We start from the raw sequence: 24,999 nt of genomic DNA, 5'->3' as shown, positions 1-24,999 counted from the left end.
CTCCCTTCTATTTTCTTCCTCTCTGTCATCCACCTCTGTGGCTTGATGGTTTAGTGTATTGACTGGCAAGGTTTTTTCTCTTGTATATCTGTCTTCTACTGTATTTTTACACTTTAGAAATATTTTTGCACAGATATTCTTTTTTATCTCAAGATGTGGAACTACCTTAAAGATATTTCGTAGACTTTTCTGGTGGTTGTGAATGAACCCTTTCAAGCTTCTTTGCATTGGGAAGTGTCTATGTCTATTTCTTAGTGACATTATTCTGGACGTATTCTTCATTGTGAGTTTTACTTCTAGTCTAGTTGTACTCCCTTAAATCTAATTTGGCTTTTTTTTTTTCATGGTGATTTTAGAATTTCCTTATTGTTTTGGGATTTTCACAGCTTAAGTATGTGGTGCCTAATGAGGCTACTTCCTCATTGTCTCCCACTATACCTAGATGTCTGTCTCTTCCAACACCAAGGCTTTAGAGGTATTATTTCATTTAGTAGGTTTTCCATGACTTGGCCTTTGTTTTACAACTTTACCATTTGAAAAAAGCAGGGTAACACATTAGCTTGCCCCACTATTGTAGGTTTGGGCACGAAGCCTTTGATTTCTGCCTGACATTGGACATCAACTCTGAAGACATGGCATTCAGTTCCAAGGAGTGTTAACTAGTTTTATGACAACTTGACACAAGCTAGAGTTATTTTGGAAGAAGAACTCTAAACTGAGAAAATGCTTCTCTAAGATTTCCTGTAGGAAGTCTGGACTGTGTTTTCCTAAATAAGGATTAACGTGGAAGAACTCAGCTCACTCTGGGCAGTGCCTCACCAGGGCTAGTAGTCTTATGTGCTATAAGAAAGCAGGCTGACAATGACATTCTGCTATATTAATAGATCTGTGTCTTGCTCAGCCATCTTCAGAGAGGTTTCCTCCGGCAGCATATGAAAATGAAAAACTTTACTTACCAAGAAAGTGGGTCAGAGGAGAGGACATCCTATTGAGACTTTAGGCAAGAGTAGCACGGAAGAATGAGAAAATAGTAGGACCCACAGGGTCCTGGAAACCTACAAGATGTACTTTATGACAGGCAGATCTGGGTCCTGGGGTCCTCCTCAAACTAAGGCACCAGCCAAGGAGAATATAGGCAGTAAGCTTCGAACCCCTACCAAGACCTAGCCGACAAACAGGATATTCTCCACCATTGAGTGGAGAGTGAGATCTGACTCTCACACGAACTCTGGTGCCCCTTTTCTGACCACGTCCCCTGGATGGGGAGACCTGGCGGCACTCAGAGGAAGGATAGCAAGTTACCAAGAAGAGACTCGATATTCTAAGAGCATAGATAGGGGAGGATGTCTCTCTCAATCACAGACATAGGGAAGGGGAGAAGGGGGAAGTGGGAGGGAGGGAAGAATGGGAGGAAACAGGGGAAGGGCTAACAATCGAGATGTAATATGAATAAATTAATAAAATAAAAAAAAAGAAAATGAATACCAAGACCCATAAGCAGATATTATGCAGAGAGTGAAAGAACGTAGAACATTCAACCCTAATTGAATGTCTCTATTAAATAAATGCCTCCCCTCAGGGCTCAGGAAACCCCATAGAAGAGGAAAGAGAAAAAGAATAAGAGCTGGAGATGATGAAAAACACAAAGCTAACAAATGCCCTCTATATCAACATGACCGAAACTCATGTGAACTCATAGAGACTGAGGTAGCTTGCAAAGACCCTGACCATATTACCACTATGTTCTCTGGATATATATTATGGCTTCCAATTTAGTTTTTATGGCATTCCCAAGTGTGCAAATGAGTAGGTGTGTCTCTGATTCTTATGTCTTCTCTTGGGCTCTTTTCCTGATCTTTGTTTGTCTTGTCCAATTCCAATGTGGTATTCCTATAGAATTTTTTGTCGTATGTCTTTGTGTTTGGGCATTTTGTATCTTAATGGTCTTTTGCTTATAAATTATGGTTTCCAGTTTTATGTTTTCATGGGTTCTAATTTTGTATGTGTGGGTGTGTATGGATATATGTTTCTTGTGCTTTTCTCTTTTTTAATATTCTGGTTTATTTGTTTTTATTTGCCTATTTGTGAGAGAGTGGGGCCAAGGAGGTGGATGAGTGGGGAGTTGGGGACTATCTGGGAGGAAATGAGGGTGTTATAATTAGAATATATTATGTGAAAATTTATCTTCAATTAAAACAATAAAATGATGGGGGAAAATAGAAGATCCAGAGGAAGGAAGAGGAGAAGCAGCATCAGCAGCTTATTTGATGAGTGTTGTGTGATGCACTGATCTTTGGGTATAGCAATAAATATTAGAAGTCATTTTAATTCTGTGTCTATTTAGTAGTATAACAGTAGTAGATGTCCCCTTAGATCCTGTAACATATCTATCAACAAATTCTTGGACTTGTTAACAGTGGCAAGTAGGGTCCCATCTTGAGGAGTGGGCCTTAAATTTAGTCATAAAGTGATTGGTTAGCCCCATAACATGTGTGCCACTGTTGCATCAGTGGGCATATTTTTACTGGCAGGTCCAGATATGGGTGAGATTGATGATGCTTTTTTTTAAATCGTCAAGTTTTGGGCAAAGTATCTTCAGGCCAGTACCCGCTTGATTTCTACATGTTTGTGGTTCAAGTAGGTGATGTCTCCAGCAATAGAATTTTACCATCACATTCTCGAGGACAATCAAGAGCAGTGTTGATGACATGTAATGTCTGAGGGTCTTTAGGACCCACCCAGTGATTAAACATCTCAGAAATATATACTATATCCTGGAGATTTATTTGGTAGCATGTACTGTCTAGTTGGGGTAATGTCCCCCATTATATGGTAACTCCTTTTAAATTGCTTTTATATTATATATGTATATTTTAGGAAGATTCTAATGCAGTAGGTTTCCATGTGGATTTTTCAAAAGGCTTTTGGTGCTACTTATCCCTTACCACATTGCCTCCTCTACCTTTCCTCCCACCCTCCACCCTCTCTCATAATTCTTATTTAATTTTCTCCTTCTCCTTATATCACTACATTACATCTCTCCTTGCTTAAAAGATCCTTTCTTCCCGTGGTATCTTACTAGGTTCCAATTTCTATGAGTGTTCTAAAGGAAACACAGATAACTAATACTTAAAAAAACATAACATCCACACCTGACAGAAGTCATGTGTTTGTCTTTCTAGGCCTTGAATACTTCACTCGGCATAATTGCTTCCGGCCTATATTTCTACAGACTTTATGATTTCATTTTTTCTTAAAAACTGAGTATGTTCCATTATGTAGGTACCATGGTTTCACTATTCATTCGTCATTTTACAGACATGTACGTTGTTTCTATTTCCTGTCTTGTGAACTGATCAATCATGTACATGAAAGAACAGGAATCTTTTTTATTAAGATATCTAGTTCTCTGAGTAAATGCCTGAGTGGTATAGCTGGATCATATGGTAGGTCTATTCCATATTTTTAATGAACCTCCACACTAAGTTGCAAAGTGGTTGTACCAGTTTGTACTCCCATTATCAATGAATATGTGTCCCCTTTCCCTGAACCCTTGCTAGCATCTGCTTTCATTTGTTTATTTATTTATTTATTTTTTATCCTGGCCATTCTGACTAGGATAAGATAAAATCTCAAATGAGTTTTAGTTTCAATTTCCCTGCCGGCTAAAGATATTGAATATCTTTTTAATCTTTTTTGTTTTATTTTGTTTTAGCTATTGTGTTTGACCTTTTGAAAACTCTGTTTAGTTCCATTCCTTATTTTTTGTAGAGTTTCTTCTTTTCTTGTTGTTTAATTTTTAATTTATATATTCTAGACATTAACCTTTTGTCAGATGTATAGTTAGTAAAGACCTTTTGCCATTATGTGTGAACCCATTTGTCAACTATTGATGTTAAGGCATGGTCCTTTTCAGAAAGCCCTTTCCTGTGTCAGTGAGTTCAAGCACACTCTATATTTTCTTCCCTATCACTTCAGGGTGTTGGCTCATAGGTTGGGGGGTCCTTGATCCACTTGGAGTTGAGTTTTGTGAATGGTGAGACATAAGGATCTAGTTTCATCCTTCTACATGTTACTGTCTAGTTTGACCAGGACCATTTGTTGAAGATGCAGTCTTAGCATTTTTATTGCTGCAGTGAAACATCAGGACCAAAGCAACTTGGGGAGGAAAGGGTTTCTTTGGCTTGCACTGCCTTATCACTGTTCATTATTGAAGGAAATCAGGACAGGAACTCAAGCAGGGAAGGAACCTGGAAGGGGAGTTGATGCAGAGGCCATGGAAAAGTGCTACTTACTGGCCTGCTCCCTGTTGCTTTTCTTAGCCTGATTTCTTCTAGATTCCAGAACCTTCAGCCCAAGGATAGAACCATGAATCATGAGCTGGGCCCTCCCCCATCAATCCCTGATTAAGAAAATGTCTTTCATCTGGATCTTATGAAGACATTTTTTTTCAATTGAGATTCCTCCTTTCAGATGACACTAGCTTGTGCCAAACTGACATAAGACTAGCCAGCAGAGATGCTGTCTCTTCTCTGGTAGGTATATCTTTTTTTTCTTCTTAATATATAATGTGTATGTAAATATGTGGACTTATTTCTGGGTCCTTAAATCACAGTATTTACTGTATTTCTCTCTCATGTCTTTTTGAGATGTGTCATTTAGAAATGTATAACTTATTTCCCATGTTATTGGATTTTAATAGATGTGCTATTGATATGGGGATAATTCTATCAAATAGCAAGCTTTTTTTTTTTTTTTTTTTTTTTTTTTACAGATTTCAGTTTTTCTAGCTCAGCCTATGGTTAATCTTGATCAACACTTCCTGTACTGAGAAGCAGGTGAACCCTGAGGATGGGAGTTATCATTGCCTATGGGTTATTAATACTACCAGGAGTGTCTTTCAAATTCAAGTATAGAGAAATGAGCCAGATTAAGAAACTTCCAAGGCCATTAGAGGAATTCACTTTTGTAATTATGTTTCTGTAGAACTACATGCTTTGCCAAATACTCATTAGATTATCTAGTGGAACAGGAAGGGAGAAGAGATATGCAGAAGGGGGAGAAACATGGTCAGACATAACCTTGTCACATGGTTGCAGAGTATAAATATATAGGAGTATCTCTGATTTGAAATGAAGGCAGCTATGTTTAAAACTCAACACTTATTATGAAGTTGGTGACAAAACAGGTTGTGAGCCATATTGTGGAAAAGATACGTGAGATTCTTTCTGCTTCTGGGTTAACTCACTCATTATGATCATTTCTAGCTCAATCCATTTATCCACAAATTTTGGGAATTCCTTGTTTTTAATAGCTGAGTAGTATTCCATAGTGTATATGTACCACAGTTTCTTTATCCATTCTTCTACTGATGGACAAGGCTGCTATGAACATGGTTGAGCAAATTTTCTTGTTGTGTGCTGGAGCATCTTCTGGGTATATTCCAAGGAGTGGAATCCAGAAGCAGAAAGAATCAAATGGTATATACTCACTTATATCTGCATACTAGCCCAAGGGGCATGTCCCACAAAAGCCTTCACTTACCAGGAAACTGGGACAGAGGGGAGGACATCCTATTGGGACTCTAAATGAGAGACGCATGGGAGAATAGCAAAGTAGAAGGATCCAGAGGGTCCTAGAAACCTACAAGTAGAGCATTATGATAGGCAGATTTGGGCCCAGGGGTCCCGCTCAAACTAAAGCACCAGCCAAGGACAATACAGGCGGTAAACTTTAAACCCCTACCCAGATCTAGCCAATGGTCAGAACATTCTCCACAGTTGAGTGAAGAGTGGGATATGACTTTCTCACTTACTATGGTGCCTCACATTTGACCATGTCCCCTGGAGGGGGAGACCTGGTGGCACTCAGAGGAAGGACATCAGGTTGCCAAGAAGAGACTTGATACCCTATGAGCATATACAGGGGGAGAAAATCCCCCTCAGGAACAGTCATAGGGGAGGGGAATAAGGGGAAAATGGGAGTGAGGGGAGAATGGGAGGATACAAGGGATGGGATAACCATTGAGATGTAACAAGAATAAATTAATAAAAAATTTTTAAAAAGATATGTGAGATAAAATGTAATCAAAGAAAATAAAGTGTTACACTACTGATGTAGGAAAAAGTGGGGAAGTGGTAAGCACCACTCTATTCAGTAAGCCTTGGAAAACTTCACTGACTGATACATTATGCCTGTGCTCATTCATAAAATACTTTTACCTTGCAGACCGAAGGAGAGGTGCCAAGAAAAAATATTTTCACACTGAGTAAGATTGCCACATCCACACTTATCTATAAGAGTAGAGAGTGTTTACACATGAGCTTATGAAGGAACCTATAGAAAATGCAAATGGGTGGTGTCTGATGGGTCTTATATATCAATCTATAGAGCTTGACAAGCTGAAGGACTTAGGAGAGTCATAGTGAGTTTGGACTTGGGAAAGATGGACAGTTAGCTTAAGGTGCACACTCTGTGCTCCTTGGATGATGGATAGAGAAGATGAAAATGTTGGAAATGACAAGAAGTCACAAACTGTGAAACAACTGAAGACATTAGTAACTTGAGTTGTAATTTTTTGAAATCTATAGTTGCAGGCTTTGAGGACCAGTTGGATGAAACAAATAATAGGATGCAAAACACCATTCTTGCCTTGTAGAATAGGAATCCTCTGATTATCTGTCAAATGTGTAGGCTTAAGGTGAGACAGTGAATCAGGAAGATGTAGCTGTGTTCCATAGAAGAAGCATCCTGAAACTCTAGGTAACTGAGAGTGAGTGTCCACACAAGGCCATTAACCTAATGCAGAAAAGGCTGTGGAAAACTATGGCACCAACCAAGGACAGTACATGCAGTAAACATTGAACCCCTACCCAGATCTAGCCAAGGGATGGATCATTCTCTACAGTTGAGTGAAGAGTGGGGACTGACTTTCACATGAACTCTGTTGCCCCAAATTTGACCATGTCCCTTTGATGGGGAGGCCTGGTGGCACTCAGGGGAAGGATAGCAGGCTACCAAGAGGAGACTTTATACCCTATGATCATATACGGGGGTGGAGGTCCCCCTCAGTCATAGTCATGGGGGAGGGGAATAGGGTGAAAGTGGGAGGGAGGAATTGGAGGATAGAAGGGATGGGATAACAATTGAGATGTAATGTGAATGAATTAATTAATAAATAAATTTTTAAAAAGAAAGAAAAAGCTGTGGAGAATGGCAATGAATTCAGCTATTGGAATGATGGTTTTGCTGTGTCTGTGGTTTGTGGAGACCTTAAAGCCACGGAAATACTTTGGATTTACAGGCTTTGGTTGTGAGAAACTATCTCTGGGGCAATAGATTTGAAGTGGATTAGAGTCATGGCAATATCAACAAGGTAAGTCATAGATCACAGTAAATTAAATTCAGAAAATACATGGCTAATTGGCTATGGAAGACAAAGTGATGGAGAAGTCAGAAGCTGATAAAACAAAGTATAAGAACTGACTCAGTGTGTATACATCCAAAAGGTACCATCATGTGGAAAATACCTGCTATGGAGGCGAGGGGTGCAGCTGTGGTGAAGGGTGCATTTGTATTTTCTGTCACTGTCAGTAGATGATGGTGATTATAGGTGGTGATGGAGAAGCAAAGCAGAAGCACTGAGTCCACGTGGTTAAGAAGACAAGAGAGGAAAAGATGTCCTTCTTGATCCAAATCAGTAGGGGGATATTTTCTAGGTAGAAAATTAAAAGTAAACAAAATACATGTGGTTTCTAAAAGGCATGGTACAGACAAATAAAGGACAAGAAATTCCCATGAAGGAAATATGATCACTCCTTCTCTTTCTGATGGCAGAGATTTTTGAGATGATCAGGTTTGAAAACCACATGATGAAGAGGTAAACTGAGACATCATCTCAGAAGATGAAAGACACAACAGTGGACCCAATACTCTCCAACATGCTGTCAAGGCCCAACCAGACAGTAGTGACAGAGTTCGTGCTGGAAGGCTTCTCAGAGCACAGCAGTCTAAGACTTCTCCTGATGGGCTGCTTCCTGTCCCTCTACACAATGGCTCTAATAGGCAACATTGTGATCATTGCTTTGGTCACCGCCAGCCCTGGGCTCCACAGTCCCATGTACTTTTTCCTCTGCAATCTGGCCACCATGGACATTATCTGCACCTCCTCTGTGCTGCCCAAGACACTGGTTGGCCTAGTCTCTGAGGAAAATACCATCTCCTTCAAGGGGTGCATGGCCCAGCTCTTCTTCCTTGTCTGGTCCTTGTCTTCTGAGCTGTTGCTGCTCACAGTCATGGCCTATGACCGCTATGTGGCCATCTGCTGTCCCCTGCACTACAGCTCTAGGATGAGCCCACAGCTGTGTGGGGCCCTGGCCATGGGTGTGTGGTCCATCTGTGCACTGAATTCATCTATCAACACTGGCCTGATGACACGGCTGTCTTTCTGTGGCCCCAAAGTCATCACCCACTTCTTCTGTGAGATCCCCCCTCTCCTCTTGCTCTCCTGTAGCCCCACATATATAAATAGCATCATGACTCTTGTGGCAGATGTCTTTTATGGAGGTATCAACTTCGCGCTCACCTTGCTATCCTATGGCTACATCATCACCAGCATCCTGCGCATGCGCTCTGCTGAGGGCAAGAGGAAGGCTTTTTCTACCTGCTCATCCCACCTCATCGTGGTCTCTGTGTACTACTCATCTGTGTTCTGTGCCTATATCAGTCCTGCTTCCAGCTACAGCCCAGAAAGAAGCAAAGTGACTTCGGTGCTCTACTCGGTCCTCAGCCCAACCCTGAACCCCCTCATCTATACACTGAGGAACAAGGATGTCAAGCTGGCCCTGGGCAGGCTCTTGCCCTCTTTCTCACATTAAGGGGAGATGTGAAGGCTGTTCTCCGGCCTGGGATGTTCCTAAGTGTACAAAAACTGGACAATTTCACTTTCTGTAACCTAAGAAACAGCAAAAGTCTTAGAGGCAATGTAAACAAAACACTCATCCTTTCTTTCCTGATAAATACAAACTATTTCATAAGTAAATTAAAGCTTATTTAAATGGAGATCCAACATTCCTGGACTGGAAGATTTTCAGTGGGTGATGGTAGTGATACTCACAAAACAAAGCCATTTCATCCAGTGCCACCCTGTAAACATCACAGGGCCTTGTTTGAGAACTTTGACTAGTGTATCTAAATTTTATAAGGAATCTTGAGGGGCCAGCATGGCCAGTGTCTTGGGAAGACCATTGTTGAGAGACATGAAATTTCCATTCTACAGCTTCCTTCTGACCTGCTGTAGTCTAAGCTAGCAGCATTAGCATGGAGAAAGAGGAAACTGAGAGAGCAGAGATGAAGTGTAGCTTTCAAAAATGAACTCATATCTATTAGTCCTGCTTAATTTTTACAGTGATGAGACAACTGAACTGGTAAGAAACATTCATCATTTTCAACAGTTTTAGGAGAAGTAGACAAGTGACTGCACACAAAACATGACCTGGAATGCTCCCTGCACATCATAAATAAAGACACAGATCATAGATAAAGATGCAAAGGCTAAACTCTTTTTGTACATGTTGGTCATGTCTGTTTTCCTCCCCCAACTCCTCCCTGGCCCTTCCTACCCATCCAATGTCACCATCCCCCCTTTTTTCTCTCAAACAAAAATAAAGCTCAAAACAACCAAAAACCAGTAAGACAACACGTACACACACACACACACACACACACACACACACACACATAGAGTTTTGCTGACCATCTACTCCTGGCTAAATCTCTGAAAACTCAATGAGAGCTGAAAAGGAGGGTGAGCAGGTCAGGAAGAGGAAGAAGAAGAGGAAGTGCATCTGTGGCCACTGCTAAGATACTGGTCAAAATACAGCTCGGTGGAGAAAAGGCACCATCTGCAGCAGATGCTGCTGGAACCAGTTTGTGTCATTTTCAGACTAAACACATTCTTCGTTAACACTCTTCAGCAATTTACTTCCTTGAACCTTCTTATATGTGTACCACATTAGGACTCGTGATCTGAACCAGATGTGTTATATTAATTAGGTTTTCATCCTAGTGACCACAATCCTTTCCCAAAATGTTTATTTGGTCTCATGGTTCCAGAAGCTTCAGTCCATTGCCACTTGACCACTGCTTTGGTCTATGGGGAGGCAGGACCTCATGGCAGTGGCCATATGTGATGGTGAAGTTTTCTCCCATCATGGCTGCCCAGGACACATAGAAGGGGAGCATCTGTGCTCAACTGGCTTTCTCCCTTCCCCTCTAGCCCGTGCTTTCTAGTCCTCAGTCCCTGGGATGGTGCTGCCTACATGGGAAGTGGATCCCCTGCTTCAGTGAATCTTTTCTGGAAACACTCTCAGCTGCATGGACAGAGGTGTCCCTCTCTAATCTCCTAGGTGATTCTGGGTTCAGTTTTGATGACAATAGAGAGTGACATCTGTGAATCATTTGCCTGGACCTGTTTAGCCTGTTAGTTTCCTTCACACTGTTCGCTTCACCTTTAAGTCATGTTTTGTGCCATTTCTTCTTTTAGTCTCGTGGCTGATATTTAAGCTACAGAACTGATAATCACCCAATCACTAAGTACAGAAATGGTCACACACATATACATGCACACCTATCATAGCACATTATTTGGAAATTCTTATAATGATGGGACATGCTATATGTCATGTTACTATTACCCACATGGAATACAGTATAACAATGACCCTCCAGGAAACTTCTGGTCACACGAAACACACCAGACACTGGGGTGTATGTCAAAACTGTGACTAAGCAAATCTCTTGTCTGGTCCTTTGTCTAGGAAAGGGCAAGTGTGCTAGTGTCTGGTTCTGGTCTGACTTCCCTATATGATGAAATCAGGGGAAGTTCAGTAGACATCAGATGTTGTCAAGTTCAACATTCTAGTCTTATCTACTCTTCTTCAATGGGTGTTTTTCTCTTTATTTTTCAGTTGTTTGAGTGCCTATCCACTATAAAATGCATATTTATTTTTTTTAAATTTTTATTAATTTATTCTTGTTACATCTCAATGGTTATCCCATCCCTTGTATCCTCTCATTCTTCCCTCACTCCCATTTTCCCCTTATTCCCCTCCCCTATGACTGTTCCTGAGGGGGACCTCCTCCCCCTGTATATGCTCATAGGGTATCAAGTCTCTTCTTGATAACCTGCTGTCCTTCCTCTGAGTGCCACCAGGTCTCCCCCTCCAGGGGACATGGTCAAATATGAGGCACCAGAGTTCGTGTGAAAGTCATACCCCACTCTCCACTCAACTGTGGAGAATGTTCTGACCATTGGCTAGGTCTGGATAGGGATTTAAAGTTTACCGCCTGTATTGTCCTTGGCTGGTGCCTTAGTTTGAGCGGGACCCCTGGGCCCAAATCTGCCTATCATAATGTTCTACTTGTAGGTTTCTAGGGCCCTCTGGATCCTTCTACTTTGCTATTCTCCCATGCTTCTCTCATCTAGAGTCCCAATAGGATGTCCTCCCCTCTGTCCCAGTTTCCTGGTAAGTGAAGGCTTTCGTGGGACATGCCCCTTGGGCTAGTATGCAGATATAAGTGAGTATATACCATTTGATTCTTTCTGCTTCTGGGTTAACTCACTCATTATGATCATTTCTAGCTCAATCCATTTGTCCACAAATTTTGGGAATTCCTTGTTTTTAATAGCTGAGTAGTATTCCATAGTGTATACGTACCACAGTTTCTTTATCCATTCTTCTACTGAGGGACACTTAGGCTGTTTCCAGGTGTCTTTCTCTTATCCTGGGATACAAACTGTGCTTTAAGAAATGTTATGAAATGATAATGGGAAAGATGTAAAGAATCAAACCAGAGCTGTGAGAGCCTACAGGAGACATGAGCTAAGATTCCTCATATCTGTAACAGTATCATAATGGCTGTTGGGACACAAGTTAAAGGAATTATATTTCATTGAAGAACTTACACCTCCAGAATTAATTAGCAGTGAGGTTGGTGCTGTGGGTCACAGAAGTAGCTTAATCTTTAAGAGCACTGTACCTACAATCAAACACATTTAAATGTGTTAGGCATGTGGAAATGTATAAGAAGAATTAAAAAATTTGCAAAGGTGAGCAATATGTTTCCTATCCATAGATTTACTTGGTTAGGTGGTCTGAGGGGAGATCTTAGCCTATTCTCTCAATAGTCAGGGGATTCATAGGCAAAGTCCTTCTTCCTGCTTGCTTTCTCTCTAATCTTAGGGTCTTCAAGGGGAAAATATGTTTGAGGGATGCTTTGAATTCATTGTTCTTAGGGTATAAATGAGGGAGTTGAGAGATGGGGGTCACTGAGTTATAAAAAAAGTTATGACCTTGTCCAGGAGCCTAGCAGATCCCACAGTGGGCTGGATATAGGTGTAGATTACAGTGGAATAATACAGGATGACCATCACCAGGTGTGCAGAACAGGTGGCACAGGCACACTTCTTGCCCTCAACAGAGCAGATGAGCTAGATGCTGGCAATAATAGAAAACCAAAGGAAAACATGATCAATAAGTTTAGGTCACTCAGGAAAATGTCTGCAATGACTCTTATGGCATTGTTGGTGAAGGTGGGACTACAGTGTAGCAAATGTTGATGAGAACTTGTAGAACAAATGTGAAATAAGATTGGAGCCACAGAAGGAAGGACAGCAGCAACACAAGGCAGGTGAACACTAAGTTGTTTAGAGCACCTCTGAACTACACAAAAGTTTCCAGGGCCACATAGGCCCTGCCATTCATGAGGGTGCCATAGTGAAATGGCTGTCAAATGAGATGGCATGGTTGTAGGCCATGCAGAGAAGAGCAATAGTTCAGTGCTCAGAACTCAGGTAAAGATAATCATTTGGGTGAGGCAGCCCCTGGCTATGTCTCTTCAGGGCTATGGGTAGGGTGGTTGCCATGAAGATTACATCAAAGAAAATGTAAGGAACAAATGATCCCAGGCCAGAAAATCAAGGTCGGGGTGAGGGAACAGCTGACACACCATACCAACAAAAAGCAGGAAACTATAAACACTGTTCGCTAATACCTCTTAACATCAATGGTCTCACCCCTCCCAAAAACACACAAAGTTACATATTAGATTTAAAAACTGTACCTACCCCCTTTCTGTATCAAAGAAATGTCCCCTTATCATTAAGAATAGATATCATTTCAGAGCAAAATGATGAGGAAAGTTATTTCAAGCAAATGGACCCAAGAAGCAAGCCAGACTTCAAACAAGAACCAATCATAAGAGCGATGGAAGAATACTACATACCCACCAAATAAAAAATCCACCAAGAGGATATTTCACTTCTAAACATTTATGCGCCAAAAGCAAGAGACCTCAAGTTCATCAAGGTAACACTACTACAGCTAAAATCACATATTGATACTGGGCGGTTCTAATATCTCACTTCCTCCAAAAGGCTGGTCCTCTAAACAAACCTAAACAAAGAAATAATGTAGCTAAATGATGTAACCAATCAAATGGACTCAGCACATATTTATACAACATTTCACCCAAACCAAAAATTAATAAAAAATACGTTCTTTTCAACAGCTCATGGAACTTTCTCCAAAACTGATCACGTACTCAGACACAAAACTAGTCTCAACAGACATTAGAAAATTGAAATAACACCAGGAATCCTAACTGCCTACCAAGGGTTAAAACAAGATATCAAATGGCTGAGAAACACTTGAAGAAATGCTCAACATCCTTCGTCACTGGGGAAACTCAAATCAAAACGACTTTGAGATTCTACCTTAACACCTAACAGAACAGCTAAAATCAAAACCTCAAGTGATAGCACATGCTGGCAAGGATGTGGAGAAAGGGGAACACTCATCCATCGCTGGTGGGAGTGCAAACTTGTACAACCACTTTGGAAATCAATCTGGTGCTTTCTCAGAAAATTTGGGAATAGTGCTTGCTGGAGTTTGGTCTGATGTATTTTGGTGCTAACTACTGTTTGTTGTCTCTGTGTCCCAAATTGTACCTTGCCTAAGAGCCAAACCTGTTTGACCAAAAAAAAGGCCATCACATCTGGGCAGGACAAATGGGATAGGTGTGGCTAAGGTTCCTGGGCTTTGGGAGACAGAGAGAATCTTGGGGGAAAAGAGACCAGAGGAGAAGAAAAGGAAAGAGGAAGCTGCACCATGAGTTAGAGAAAGGAAGAAGGTACATGGCAACTGTGGATGGAGGATTTGTCCAGATGAAGAGCATTGTCAAGTATTTGGGATTATGGATGGGAGGTAGCTCTATAGAAATTATTAGAAGCAGATGGCATGGGATTGGGGCAGGGCATGGGATACCTGCCCCAATTTAAGATGTAGTTGAGGGGATTAATATCTGCCCTGACCTAAATTAACTAATGCTATTTTAAAATATTACAGGTGTCTATGTCTTGATCGATTGCTAGTGTGTTAAAAATACCTCTGTAATAATAATTATAGGCCTGGTAAGATACATTATTAGGCCATACTTTGAAAATAACCACATTAAGTGCCATCTCAAGACCCAGCTTTATCCAATATATATATGAATATACCTGAAAGATGCTCTAACATAGATCAAGGATATTTGCTCAACTATGTTTATAGCAGCTTTATTCATAATATCCAGAATTTGGATACAACCTAGATGTACCTCAACCAAAGAATAAATAAAGAAACTGTGGGACATTTACACAATGGAATACTACTCAGCTATCAAAAACAAGGAAATCTTGAAATTTGCCAGCAAATTGATGGAACTAGAAAAGATCATCCTAAGTGAGGCAACCTAGACCCAGAAAGAGCATGGTATACGCTCGCTTATAAGTGGATATTAATTAGCCCAACAGATGTCCTCTGAGGGACTCTACCCAGTGGGGGATAGGATCAGATACTGGGACTTGCAGCTATAATCTTGAGTAAAGCTCTGAGAGTTTCAGGAAGCATTGGAGGATGGAAGGAACAAGAAGGGCCAGGACCTCCACAAAGAGATGGTCATGCCTGGCAGATCTGGACCCAAAGGAACATGCACAAACTGTTGCACCAACCAAGGAGATTGCAAGCAAAGAACCTAGATCCCTGTTCATACGTAGCCAATGGACAGCTAATTCTCTACGTGAGGGAGGAGAAAGCAGGGAGCAAGGACTGCCTCTGACATGAAGTCTGGTGCTCGTGATTTGATAATTGGCCTTTGGTGGGTCAGCCTTGTGGGTATACAGAGGAAGGGGAGGCAAGCTATCCTGATGAGATCTGAAAGGCTGAGGTCAGACAGTGGGGGATTGGGACAGATGCTGGGACTTGCTGCTGGAATCCAGGTGAAGCATTGAGAGTGGTTTTGAAGGACTCAGAGGGTTCAGGAGCCCCACAAGGAGACCATCAAGGCCAGTGGATCTGGACCTGGGGAGCCTGCACAAACTGTTGCACCAGCCAAGAACAATGCATGAGGTAAAACTAGACCCCCTGTTCAGATATAGCCAATGGACAATTCATTCTCCACAGTGTGGGGACAGCAGGGACTGCCTCTGACATGAACTCTAGTGCCTCTGACTTGATCACGTCCCCTTGGTGGGGAGGCCTGGCCAGCACACAGAGGGAAGGGATGCAGGCTATCAGGATAAGACCTGATAGGCTGTAGTCATATGGTGGGGAAGGAGGTCCTCGTCTGTCAGAGGTCTAGGGAAGAGGAATAGGGCTGAAGAGGGAGGGAGGGTGGGAACAGGAAAATGAGAACGAGGGGATAACAATGGGATGTAATGTCAATAAATTATAATAAATAAAATTTTAAAAGCAGGATGTCAACAACAAGAGAAACAACAGAGTTTACAAACTCTTGGAAACTAAGGAACTCACTACTGAATAAGAAAAATGGGTCAAGACAGAAATTAAGATAGAAATTTACAACTTTGCAGTTGAATGAAAACATGACATACCCAAACATATGGTGCACAACAACAGCAGTTCATAGCACTAAGTATCTAGATTTTAAAAATGAGATATCTCATATTAGTAACTTAAAAGAACATATAAAAGTTCTGGAACAAAAATAAGAAATAAAAATAAAAAATAGATGACAAGATATAATCAAACTCAGGGTTGGCAACTAATGTGAGTTGTGACCTGCACCCAACTCACCACTGCTGATTCACTATAACTCTGTTGGGCACATACCCAAGAGCCTCTACATCCTACCACAGAGAAATTTCCTTGTCCATGTTCATAGCTGCTTTATTAACTTGAAATCAGAAACAGCTCAAGTGTCCATCAGCAGATGAATAATTAATGAAGATGTGATGAATTTACACAATGGAGTATTACTCATCAGTTTTTTAAAAAAGGAAATCATGAAATTTGCAGTTAAATATATGGATTCAAAAATAATTATCCTTTTAAAAATAATAATTATCCTCAGTGAAGTAACCCCGACCCCAGAAGTCAAGTGTGGTGTGTATTCTATTATATGTAGATATTGACCTTTAAATTTTTTTATAGGCATGCTAGTATACATATAATCACAGAGGTTAGGTATAGAGTAAGGGGCTAGTGGGAAGGAAGGAACTCCTAAGTTAGGGGAAATAGAATATATATTTGTGGACAAACAGTGGAAATACTGGGATGTGAGCATTAAATAGAATTTGGGAGACAAGAAGTCAGTAGGCAAAGTGATATAGGGAAGGATAGCTAACACTAAGGGCCATTTGATGGTTTATTTGGAAGCCTACTGCAGAACATATGAAAGAAATCTAAATGAAATCACCAAAGACAAGGAAGACAAATCCCCAACTTGATGTCTTTTTACACCAGGTGAAACTTCCCACACCAGAAATGAGTTACATCTGATTCACTTGTTGGCCAAAGGATCCCCCATTGAACACCCCAAATAACTCAGGCTATTGTCAATTCTATTAGAATTTCTCCACAAACTTGTGGTGAGGCCCTATTGCTGAAAACAACACCTACATGTGTAATGTAACATGGAAAAGTCAAGCTGGTGCCTAACTAGAGCATTTACCCCTACCGAGTAGTATTCATGGTAATAAAAGGTATCCTACTTGCTACCAACACAAGTACAAACAGTTTAATCTATGTTAGTTGATGGTTCACTGGTGCAACAGTGGCATTAAAGTTGTAGGAGTAACCAACTACTTTCTGACTGAATTTAAGGCTCATTCCATTAGATATAACCCATGCCTAATTCTCCCCAGACAGCCAAGAACCTGAAACTAAACAGACCATGGACCTAAGGATAACCAAATACTATCAATCTAAAAACAAAAAAAACCAACAACAACAACAACAGCTCAACTTGTGGGTCATGAACCTCGAGATCCACCGTGCTAAAACATAGCATTAAAATGACTCCTGAGGACAATCTGTTTCCATATCCATAGATCAGTGTCTTGTTCAGCCTGTACCAGACAAGCTTCCCACTACAGGAAATGAGAACCAATAGAGACCCAAAGCTGGACAATGTGCAGAGGGAGAGATCTTGGAACATTCAGTGCTAAATGAAACGTCTTTATCAAACTCCTGCCTGGAGGGCTCAGGGAACACTGCTGAAAGAACTGTAAGAGCCACTGAGAATGGAAGTCACAAGAGAAACAGTCCCCTCCAGATACAGCAGGACTGATGCTCATAAGGCCTGCACAGATACAAAGCAGATTGGGTCCCATCACTGAGAGGGGAATTCAACATGAAGCCCCATCCCTAACCCAGAAGATACCACTAATATTGACAACTGTTTACAAATGAAAAATTAGTTCCTCTAAGCGAGTCTCAATAGAAATACAAACCACACTTAAGAGAGGCCCCATGGCCAGTGGTAGACAATGTCCCTGGAAAAAACCAAACTCATTAGCACTTATTGAAGTTATTTTTTCTCATGATGTTTTGTTTGGGCATTTGGGGGATTCTGTTTCTTTCTTTTAGCCTTACTTATCTTTTGCTTCCCCACTTTGGTTTCTGATTTTGTATTTGTATGGGTTTTGTGTGCACGTGAGTGTGTGTCTCTCTGCATGAGTTTCTTGTACCTTTTTTGGTGTGTGTGTGTGTGTGTTTTCTCTTTTATCTGCTTGTCTGTTTGCCTTTATTCTAATTTTTTGGTTTGTGTGTTTGTTGGCCTATTTGTTTTCTATAGAAAGGGAGAAAGAAGGCATGGGGTTGGATGTGGGGAGGTAAGGAGGGTCTGAGAGGATATGAGGGAGAGAAAGTGTTGATAAGAATATACTCTATGAAAAACATGTCTCTCAGAACTTAAATATATAAAACAAAAGGTTCAAGGGTAGAAAAAGAAAAATATATTAAGTATATGTGGTTGTCATAATGCTGTGAGCAGAAAGTAAGGATAAATAAGCTCCCATGAGAGAAGCACATATGCCTCTTACGTTTCTTACAGAAAGATGAACTTCAAAGTGATCTAGCATGAAAACCGAAATTTGAAATCATGACCTGTGATCTTTTCTCACATTCTTGCTGGCATGACTGTATGTTGGGTACGGTTCAATACTGATGCTGAGCTCTGATCAGACATTGGTGACTGAGGTCATGCTACAGGGATCCTCAGAGCACCCTAATCTCCCTTGACTAAATATTTCTTATTCCTATACACTATGGCAATCATGGGAAATGTTGTGATCACTGTTGTTGTCAACTCCAGCATGGGGCTTAATAGCCACCTGTCCTCTGTCTGTGTGATCTGGCCACTAGGGACATTGTTGGCATCTCTTCTGCACTACCCAGGGTGCTGGGACCAGGAAGACCACACCAATTGACTGTCCAATGCCAAATGGTCAACATTGAAAACATTCATACAAGTAACATTATATGAATTGAACAGGTTATATTATTATAATATATGTATATCTAGATATCATGTAAAAACAATTAGGGGCAAGAAGAGGTCATGAATTTGAAGGAAAGTGGGAGGGGTCTGTGGTAGGTTTAGGGGGAGGAAATAGAAGGGAGACATTATAACCTTAAAATAAAAAATAGGGTATACAACTAAATTGTAAATTCTCAAATGAAAAAATACAAATGGTCAAGATATTCAAACATCCCAGTTTCCCATTCATCAGTGGGTCAATAAACAGTGAAGATGTGGCACTTATATACAGTGTAATGTTATTAAACAAGAGATAAAAACAAGACTATGAAATTTGCAGGTAAATGGATGGACTGGAATAATGTTTTCGGTTAAGGTGAAAGAGACCCAGAAAAATACAAATATCACATGTTCTTTCTCATATGCGGATGTCAGTTTTCAATAAATAGACACATCTACTTAAATTGGAATACTCAAAAGAGCCAGGGAATCAATTAAAAGTCAAGGAAAGGATCTCAAGTAAATGTGTGTGTGGAGGGTAATAATGCAGGTAACATGAAAGGGGGAGGGGAAATAACGGAAGAGGAAGTTTAAATAGGGTGCATCATCAGATGACCAGGTAGAAGAGGAAGTATAGGGAGAGATATCTAACAATAAAGATGTTTTAAAAGCCATATGTAAACCTAATACTGCAGAATTTTCCCAAAATATGGACATATACGCATAAATGGTGTTCAAATGAAGTTACTCTATAACAGAGAGATAGTGCTTCTTCTCCTGAATACCATGGATTTTCAAATAAAATTACCTACTGCCAGGCATAAAATAAGCTCTCTCCTAGTTGTTGGTCAGTGGGGTTCCATAACTCCCAAAACTACAGGAAATTGTTATTGCAAGTTCATCCAGAACTTGGTGAATCCTATTATCGAAGATACAATGTACTTGATTCATTGGACATGGAGAAATCTATAAGGTACTGACCTAGAAATGTTATCCCTGCTGGAAAGCTTTCATAATACTAGATGTTTCTATGATGCTGTCAGGGAAGAAAAGTAATCAAAGGTCTTTACCTAGCTGTGATCCCTGTGAGCTACAATAATGAATATCCAGACAAGATATCCGCTGGTGAAATAATGGCACAGGTGTTGTAGGAGTAGCTAATCATTTTATGATTGCATTTAAGACCCACCCCACAGGCTGAAACTCACATCTGATACTGTCAACTGGGCCAAAACCCTGTCTTATAAGAGACTCTAATATTATTTTACTAAATATACATAGTAATGATCTGTCCCCTAAGCTCTTAGTCTTTTGTGCATAGGTTAGAGTATATTTCAACACTCATCAGAGAAGTTTCTTTCCGCAGTAGATGACAATTAATAGAGACTCATGACTAGTCAACATACAGAGGATAAAAGACTGTAGTGTTCATCCACATGCAACCACAAGTATTTTCTAATTTCTCCCTTTCTGTTTTCCAATTTCACTAGACTATAACATACTTGTAATGAAATGTTCCTATGTTCTTCAGGGAATGGCAAAATGAAAAGCGATAAAACCAGGAGTTGCAATGTATATGCTCCTTGGGGATCCCTGAGCTGGGTCCCCATGCTTGCCATGGAATGCCCCCTATATTCCTGACATTGTAGGGGCCACACTCATACAGACTTATGAATTCAGAACTACCTCTGAAAGCGCTTCTTGTGACTTCTTTCCCATGGAGATCAGAGCAGCAAGGCAGGCACAGTAAACTCCCTTAGAAGTCTAAACTCGAGTGCCACTAGACCAGTCTCATTAAGTCTCCACTGACAAAATACCCATACGTGTGTTGCACAAAGTTCAGAGGCTCCAAGTTTGAATTGCCCGTTCTTGTACTCGGCACCATTCAAAATTACCTTTGCTCTTTCCACAGAAACATGGTACTGGATTCAGACTTTTAAAAAAAGAATGAATTGTTCCTTTAATTATCTGGCTGGCTTTTCCAAGTCTACATGTAATGACCTACTTTGTGGAAATAATCACTATGTCCTTTTCTGTCGTGGCAGTCCATTGACGTTTGATGGTGCCTTCCCTGTGCCTAGAGTAGAAACAGGAAGAACAAGACATTGTCTAGCTTTTTAAAAAAAAAAGCCTATAATCTTCATGGAGAGAAGAAAATGGGGTGGTCTTTAAATGGACAGGGCAGAGGAAGGGTGTTACAGAGGGAGAGTCAGGGAGGAGGGATAAAGCTCACTTTGGATATTTCTTTTTTTTTTTTCCATTCTTTAATTTTATTAATTTGTTCATATTACATCTCGATTGTTAGCCCTTCCCCTGTTTCCTCCCATTCTTCCCTCCCTCCCTTTTCTCTCCTTCTCCCCTCCCCTATGTCTGTGACTGAGGGAGACCTCCTCCCCCTATATACGCTCTTAGAATATCAAGTCTCTTCTTGGTAACTTGCTATCCTTCCTCTGAATGCCACCAGGTCTCCCCATCCAGGGGACATGGTCAGAAAAGGGGCACCAGAGTTCGTGTGAGAGTCAGACCTCACTCTCCACTCAACGGTGGAGAATATCCTGTTCGTTGGCTAGGTCTTGGTAGGGGTTCGAAGCTTACTGCCTATATTCTCCTTGGCTGGTGCCTTAGTTTGAGGAGGACCCCAGGATCCAGATCTGCCTGTCAGATATATACTTGATAGGTAGTCTAAATGAAGTTATACCGCTTGAGATGGTAATGTCTTCCCAAGAGCCTGTGACTATCTAACAATAACTACAGTAGCATGCAAAAGCCTTCTTTTGAATTGTTGGCAAAGGGAGTCCAAGCATCCCCCAAAACAACATAGGCTGTTCCTGTTGCCCTGGGTCGCCTTCCAGAATTTAAGGGTAAAGCCCTCATTACTGAAGACTTCAGACACTTCCGACACAGGATCTGGAGGGCTCCAACTGTATCTGACCCAGAAGCTTCCTTGCTGAGGACTAATTTTCATCATAGCAGAAGGTGATGTAGGAGCTACCACAGAAGAAAAGCAAACAGTGTCCTTGTCACTGTGATCCCTGTGGACCACAGCGAACAGCACGAGCTATCCCTAAGGGCGCAACAGTAGCACGTATGTCTCAGCTATACCCACCAGCTGTCTGATTGGACGTAAGGCCTACTCAATAGGACAGAACTCGCGCCATGCTGTCAACCTGGCTGACCACCTCTAGTTAGACAGGTCACAGGCGTGGAGGAGATCCTACTACTGCTACTTCTCCAAACCAATATAAATCTCTGAGTGTGGCCGCCAAGCTTATCCTCATGCCCACAGATAGGTGTAGCTCTCGTCCCACGTCAAAGAAGCTCCTTTTTGAAGCAGACAAAGAGACCAGTACAGAAAGTCACCACAACTGGTCAAAGGGCAGAGGAAAACTGATTTGAGTTGCCTAGCCATAATGTATTATTTGTCTACAACACAACCTCCACATCCAACTCTCAGGGGCCATCAGGGAACAAGGAGTGGCAGGCAAAATTAGGAGCCAGAGGACCAAGATGGCTGCTGCAATAGTGTGTCTTCTACATATGTCAGGGCAGCTTTATCCATGAAACTGAATAACATGACTACTTGGACAAGACCTGAACAGCAACAGCAGGTGGCATGCTAATGTGGATGGTGGAGATCTGAGGAACTAAAGGCAGTTAGTGACTGGCGAGAGGGAGAACCAGTCTTTCCCACAGACTAGGGCCCTAGTTGGTTATCCAATGCTGAGTGGTTAGCTCTAAATGCATATAAATATGAGTAACTATAAATGAACTTAGTGGGATTTATTTGCATATTTATTCATATATATCTGAAAACAACACTAATAAAGAAAAAGACTCCATGAGGTTGCGAGGAAGGGAGCATAGAAAAGGTTGAAAGGAGGAAGGGGAAATTATAAAGATACTACACACATATATAAAATTTACAATAAAATTTCAAAAATAAAATAATTATTTAATTCAGCAAGTATTGAAAGAAGACAAAAAAACAATATTAAGTGGAACACAAGTCAACCAGGAGGGGGAAGAGGTCAATGAGACCCCAGAGTTTAGATTATGAACTTAAGACAACCCAGACTGGAAGTGAAGAGTCTGGATAAGGCATTAAAGGTTTCTGAATATTCCAAACAGCAATGTTCTCTCTCATTGCTCCATTTCCAGCCACATCCTCCAAGCCAATAGGCTCCCAAGCATACAGCAGCTCTGCTACAGTACTTCACAGTGGCACTTATAAGGCCCTGGCTCCAAGAAACCTCACGCCCCTAGCAACCTGCTGCCAACAGCCTCCTGAGTGAGAGCCAGTTTTGACATGGAAGCTGCTAACAAGCTTTGGTGGTTCACATTGGACAGGATGGAAGGCAATGGCAGGCCTTATCTCATCACACACTGACACAGCATGCCACAGCATGACAGGAGTCTTCCCAAAAATTCTCTTTCAGGAGCATACTAAAAAGTGGGAGGAAATTACATTTTTCAGATAGTTCACCTCCAAGAAAGATCAATTGCCTGAAACCCCCAGACCTCTTTATACCCCCAGATCACCTAACTACATACCAGCCACAAGCAATGCTGAGTAGCCTTTGGGAGTAAAATGTGAGCACAGGCACAAAGCAATGTCTACCCAGAGCCCCTGGCTCGTGTGACTGCTGCAAACAGAGAGGGCTGGGAATGGGCCCCATCCACAGTTGACGTTTTGGGAGATTTATTTAACCACTGAGGTTCTCAGCCTTGAAGATTACCCATGACCCTACACAGTATTAAGTGCAAGCCTCAGGGCTTCTCCTCCCTGAAGTGAAGCAGTCAAAAAGTTGTCCCTTGTGGATCAGCAAAGTATCGTCAGAAAAAGAAGCCAAGACTTCTACCAAACCTGTGATCCCACCAGGACAGCAAAGGTGAAGGCCCTTGTGGTGGCAGAGGCTCAGCAGCAGGACAGTAGTTTCCTAAGCGCAGCTTTGACGTCCTTGTTCCTCAGAGTGTAGATGAGGGGGTTCAGGGTGGGTGCCACGGAGGTGTAGATGATGGACACCACCTTGTCCCTGTTCAGTGAGTAGCTGGATGCAGGGCGGATGTAGGTGTAGATGACAGTGGAGTAGTACATGGAAACCACGATGAGGTGTGCAGAGCAGGTGGAAAAGGCACGGCGCTTGCCCTCAGCAGAGCGGATCCTCAGGATGCTGGCCACAATAAAGCCATAAGAGAGGATGGTCACAGAGAAGTTCCCTACAGCCAGAAACACATCTGCCGCAAAGGCCATGGCTTCGTTCAATTGCGTTGGAGCACAGGAGAGCTTCAACAGCGGGGGGATCTCACAGAAGAAATGCTCTATCACATTGGAGCCGCAGAATGGTAGACGTAGCATCAGGCCTGTGTGCACACTGGTGTTAGTGAGGCTAATGGTCCAGACAAGGCCAGCCAGGAATGCGCACACCCTGGGGCCCATCCAGGCACTGTAGTGCAGGGGGCAGCAGATGGCCACAAAGCGGTCATAGGCCATAGCTGAGAAGAGCAGAAGTTCTGCCCCCAGTGACCACGTGAAGAAGAAGAGCTGAGCCATGCAGCCCCCATAAGAGATGGCCCTCCCTGCCACCATGCTGTCCAGTAACTTGGGTAGGATGGTAGAGGTGCAGAGGATGTCCACCATGGCTAAATTGACCAGGAAGAAGTACATGGGGGTATGGAGGGCTGGGCTGGCACTGATTGTCACCATAATGAGCAGGTTTCCTGAGATTGCAGCTGTGTAGAGGCAGAGGAAGCTGAGGAGAAGTGGCACCCGCAGGTGAGGCATTTCTGAAAATCCCAGGATGAGGAACTCAGTGACCAGTGTCCCATTCATCACAGAGCTTGGGAGGCCTCAGGGTCCAGAGGCAGTGGGCTTTCTGTGGCAGCTCTGAAAGTGTCTGAAGTTTCTGCTATAGACCCAACCCAGATGTGGTGAGGCCCACCTTAGAGTCACCTCTTAGGGCTTTTGCGGGGTAAGAATAGAACTCTGTGCAACCCAGTGCTGCAGGTATCATTCTAGATGTAGGACTTCTGGGATAGCTATGTGGTCACTCAAAAACCTTAGAGAGCCATGTCTGTCTCCATTGGGAGGGACCTATCTCCAGACTTCATGGATCAGAAACAGGGCTACTCCTTGAGGTGGAAGTCAGTCTGTCCAGGTAATATGGGAAAGATATAGTT

General features: G+C 41.8%; 2 protein-coding genes and 1 pseudogene across 2 annotated transcripts; 1 reads left to right on the top strand and 2 right to left on the bottom strand.

Moving 5' to 3' along the window:
* Positions 1–7,925: 7,925 nt before the first annotated feature.
* On the top strand, positions 7,926–8,876 carry LOC127189971 (olfactory receptor 13A1-like). The gene has a single exon (XM_051147024.1). It carries the CDS (start codon positions 7,941–7,943, stop codon positions 8,874–8,876), a length of 936 nt encoding a protein of 311 aa, XP_051002981.1. The 5' UTR covers positions 7,926–7,940.
* A 3,371-nt stretch (positions 8,877–12,247) lies between these two features.
* Positions 12,248–20,928, bottom strand: LOC127188804 (olfactory receptor 13G1-like; annotated as a pseudogene).
* A 2,411-nt stretch (positions 20,929–23,339) lies between these two features.
* On the bottom strand, positions 23,340–24,681 carry LOC127189970 (olfactory receptor 13G1-like). The gene has a single exon (XM_051147022.1). It carries the CDS (start codon positions 24,650–24,652, stop codon positions 23,738–23,740), a length of 915 nt encoding a protein of 304 aa, XP_051002979.1. The 5' UTR covers positions 24,653–24,681; the 3' UTR covers positions 23,340–23,737.
* Positions 24,682–24,999: the final 318 nt, after the last annotated feature.

The sequence above is a fragment of the Acomys russatus genome, chromosome 5 (genome assembly GCF_903995435.1).
Source record: "Acomys russatus chromosome 5, mAcoRus1.1, whole genome shotgun sequence".
Taxonomy (NCBI): Eukaryota; Metazoa; Chordata; class Mammalia; order Rodentia; family Muridae; genus Acomys; species Acomys russatus.
The sequence above is the reverse complement of the archived record's forward strand: the minus strand, read 5'-3'. Positions and strand labels throughout refer to the sequence as shown.

Coding starts and splice junctions, on each gene's coding strand:
- LOC127189970 (XM_051147022.1), bottom strand. CDS start 24,652: ATGAATGGGACACTGGTCACTGAGTTCCTCATCCTGGGATTTTCAGAA.
- LOC127189971 (XM_051147024.1), top strand. CDS start 7,941: ATGCTGTCAAGGCCCAACCAGACAGTAGTGACAGAGTTCGTGCTGGAA.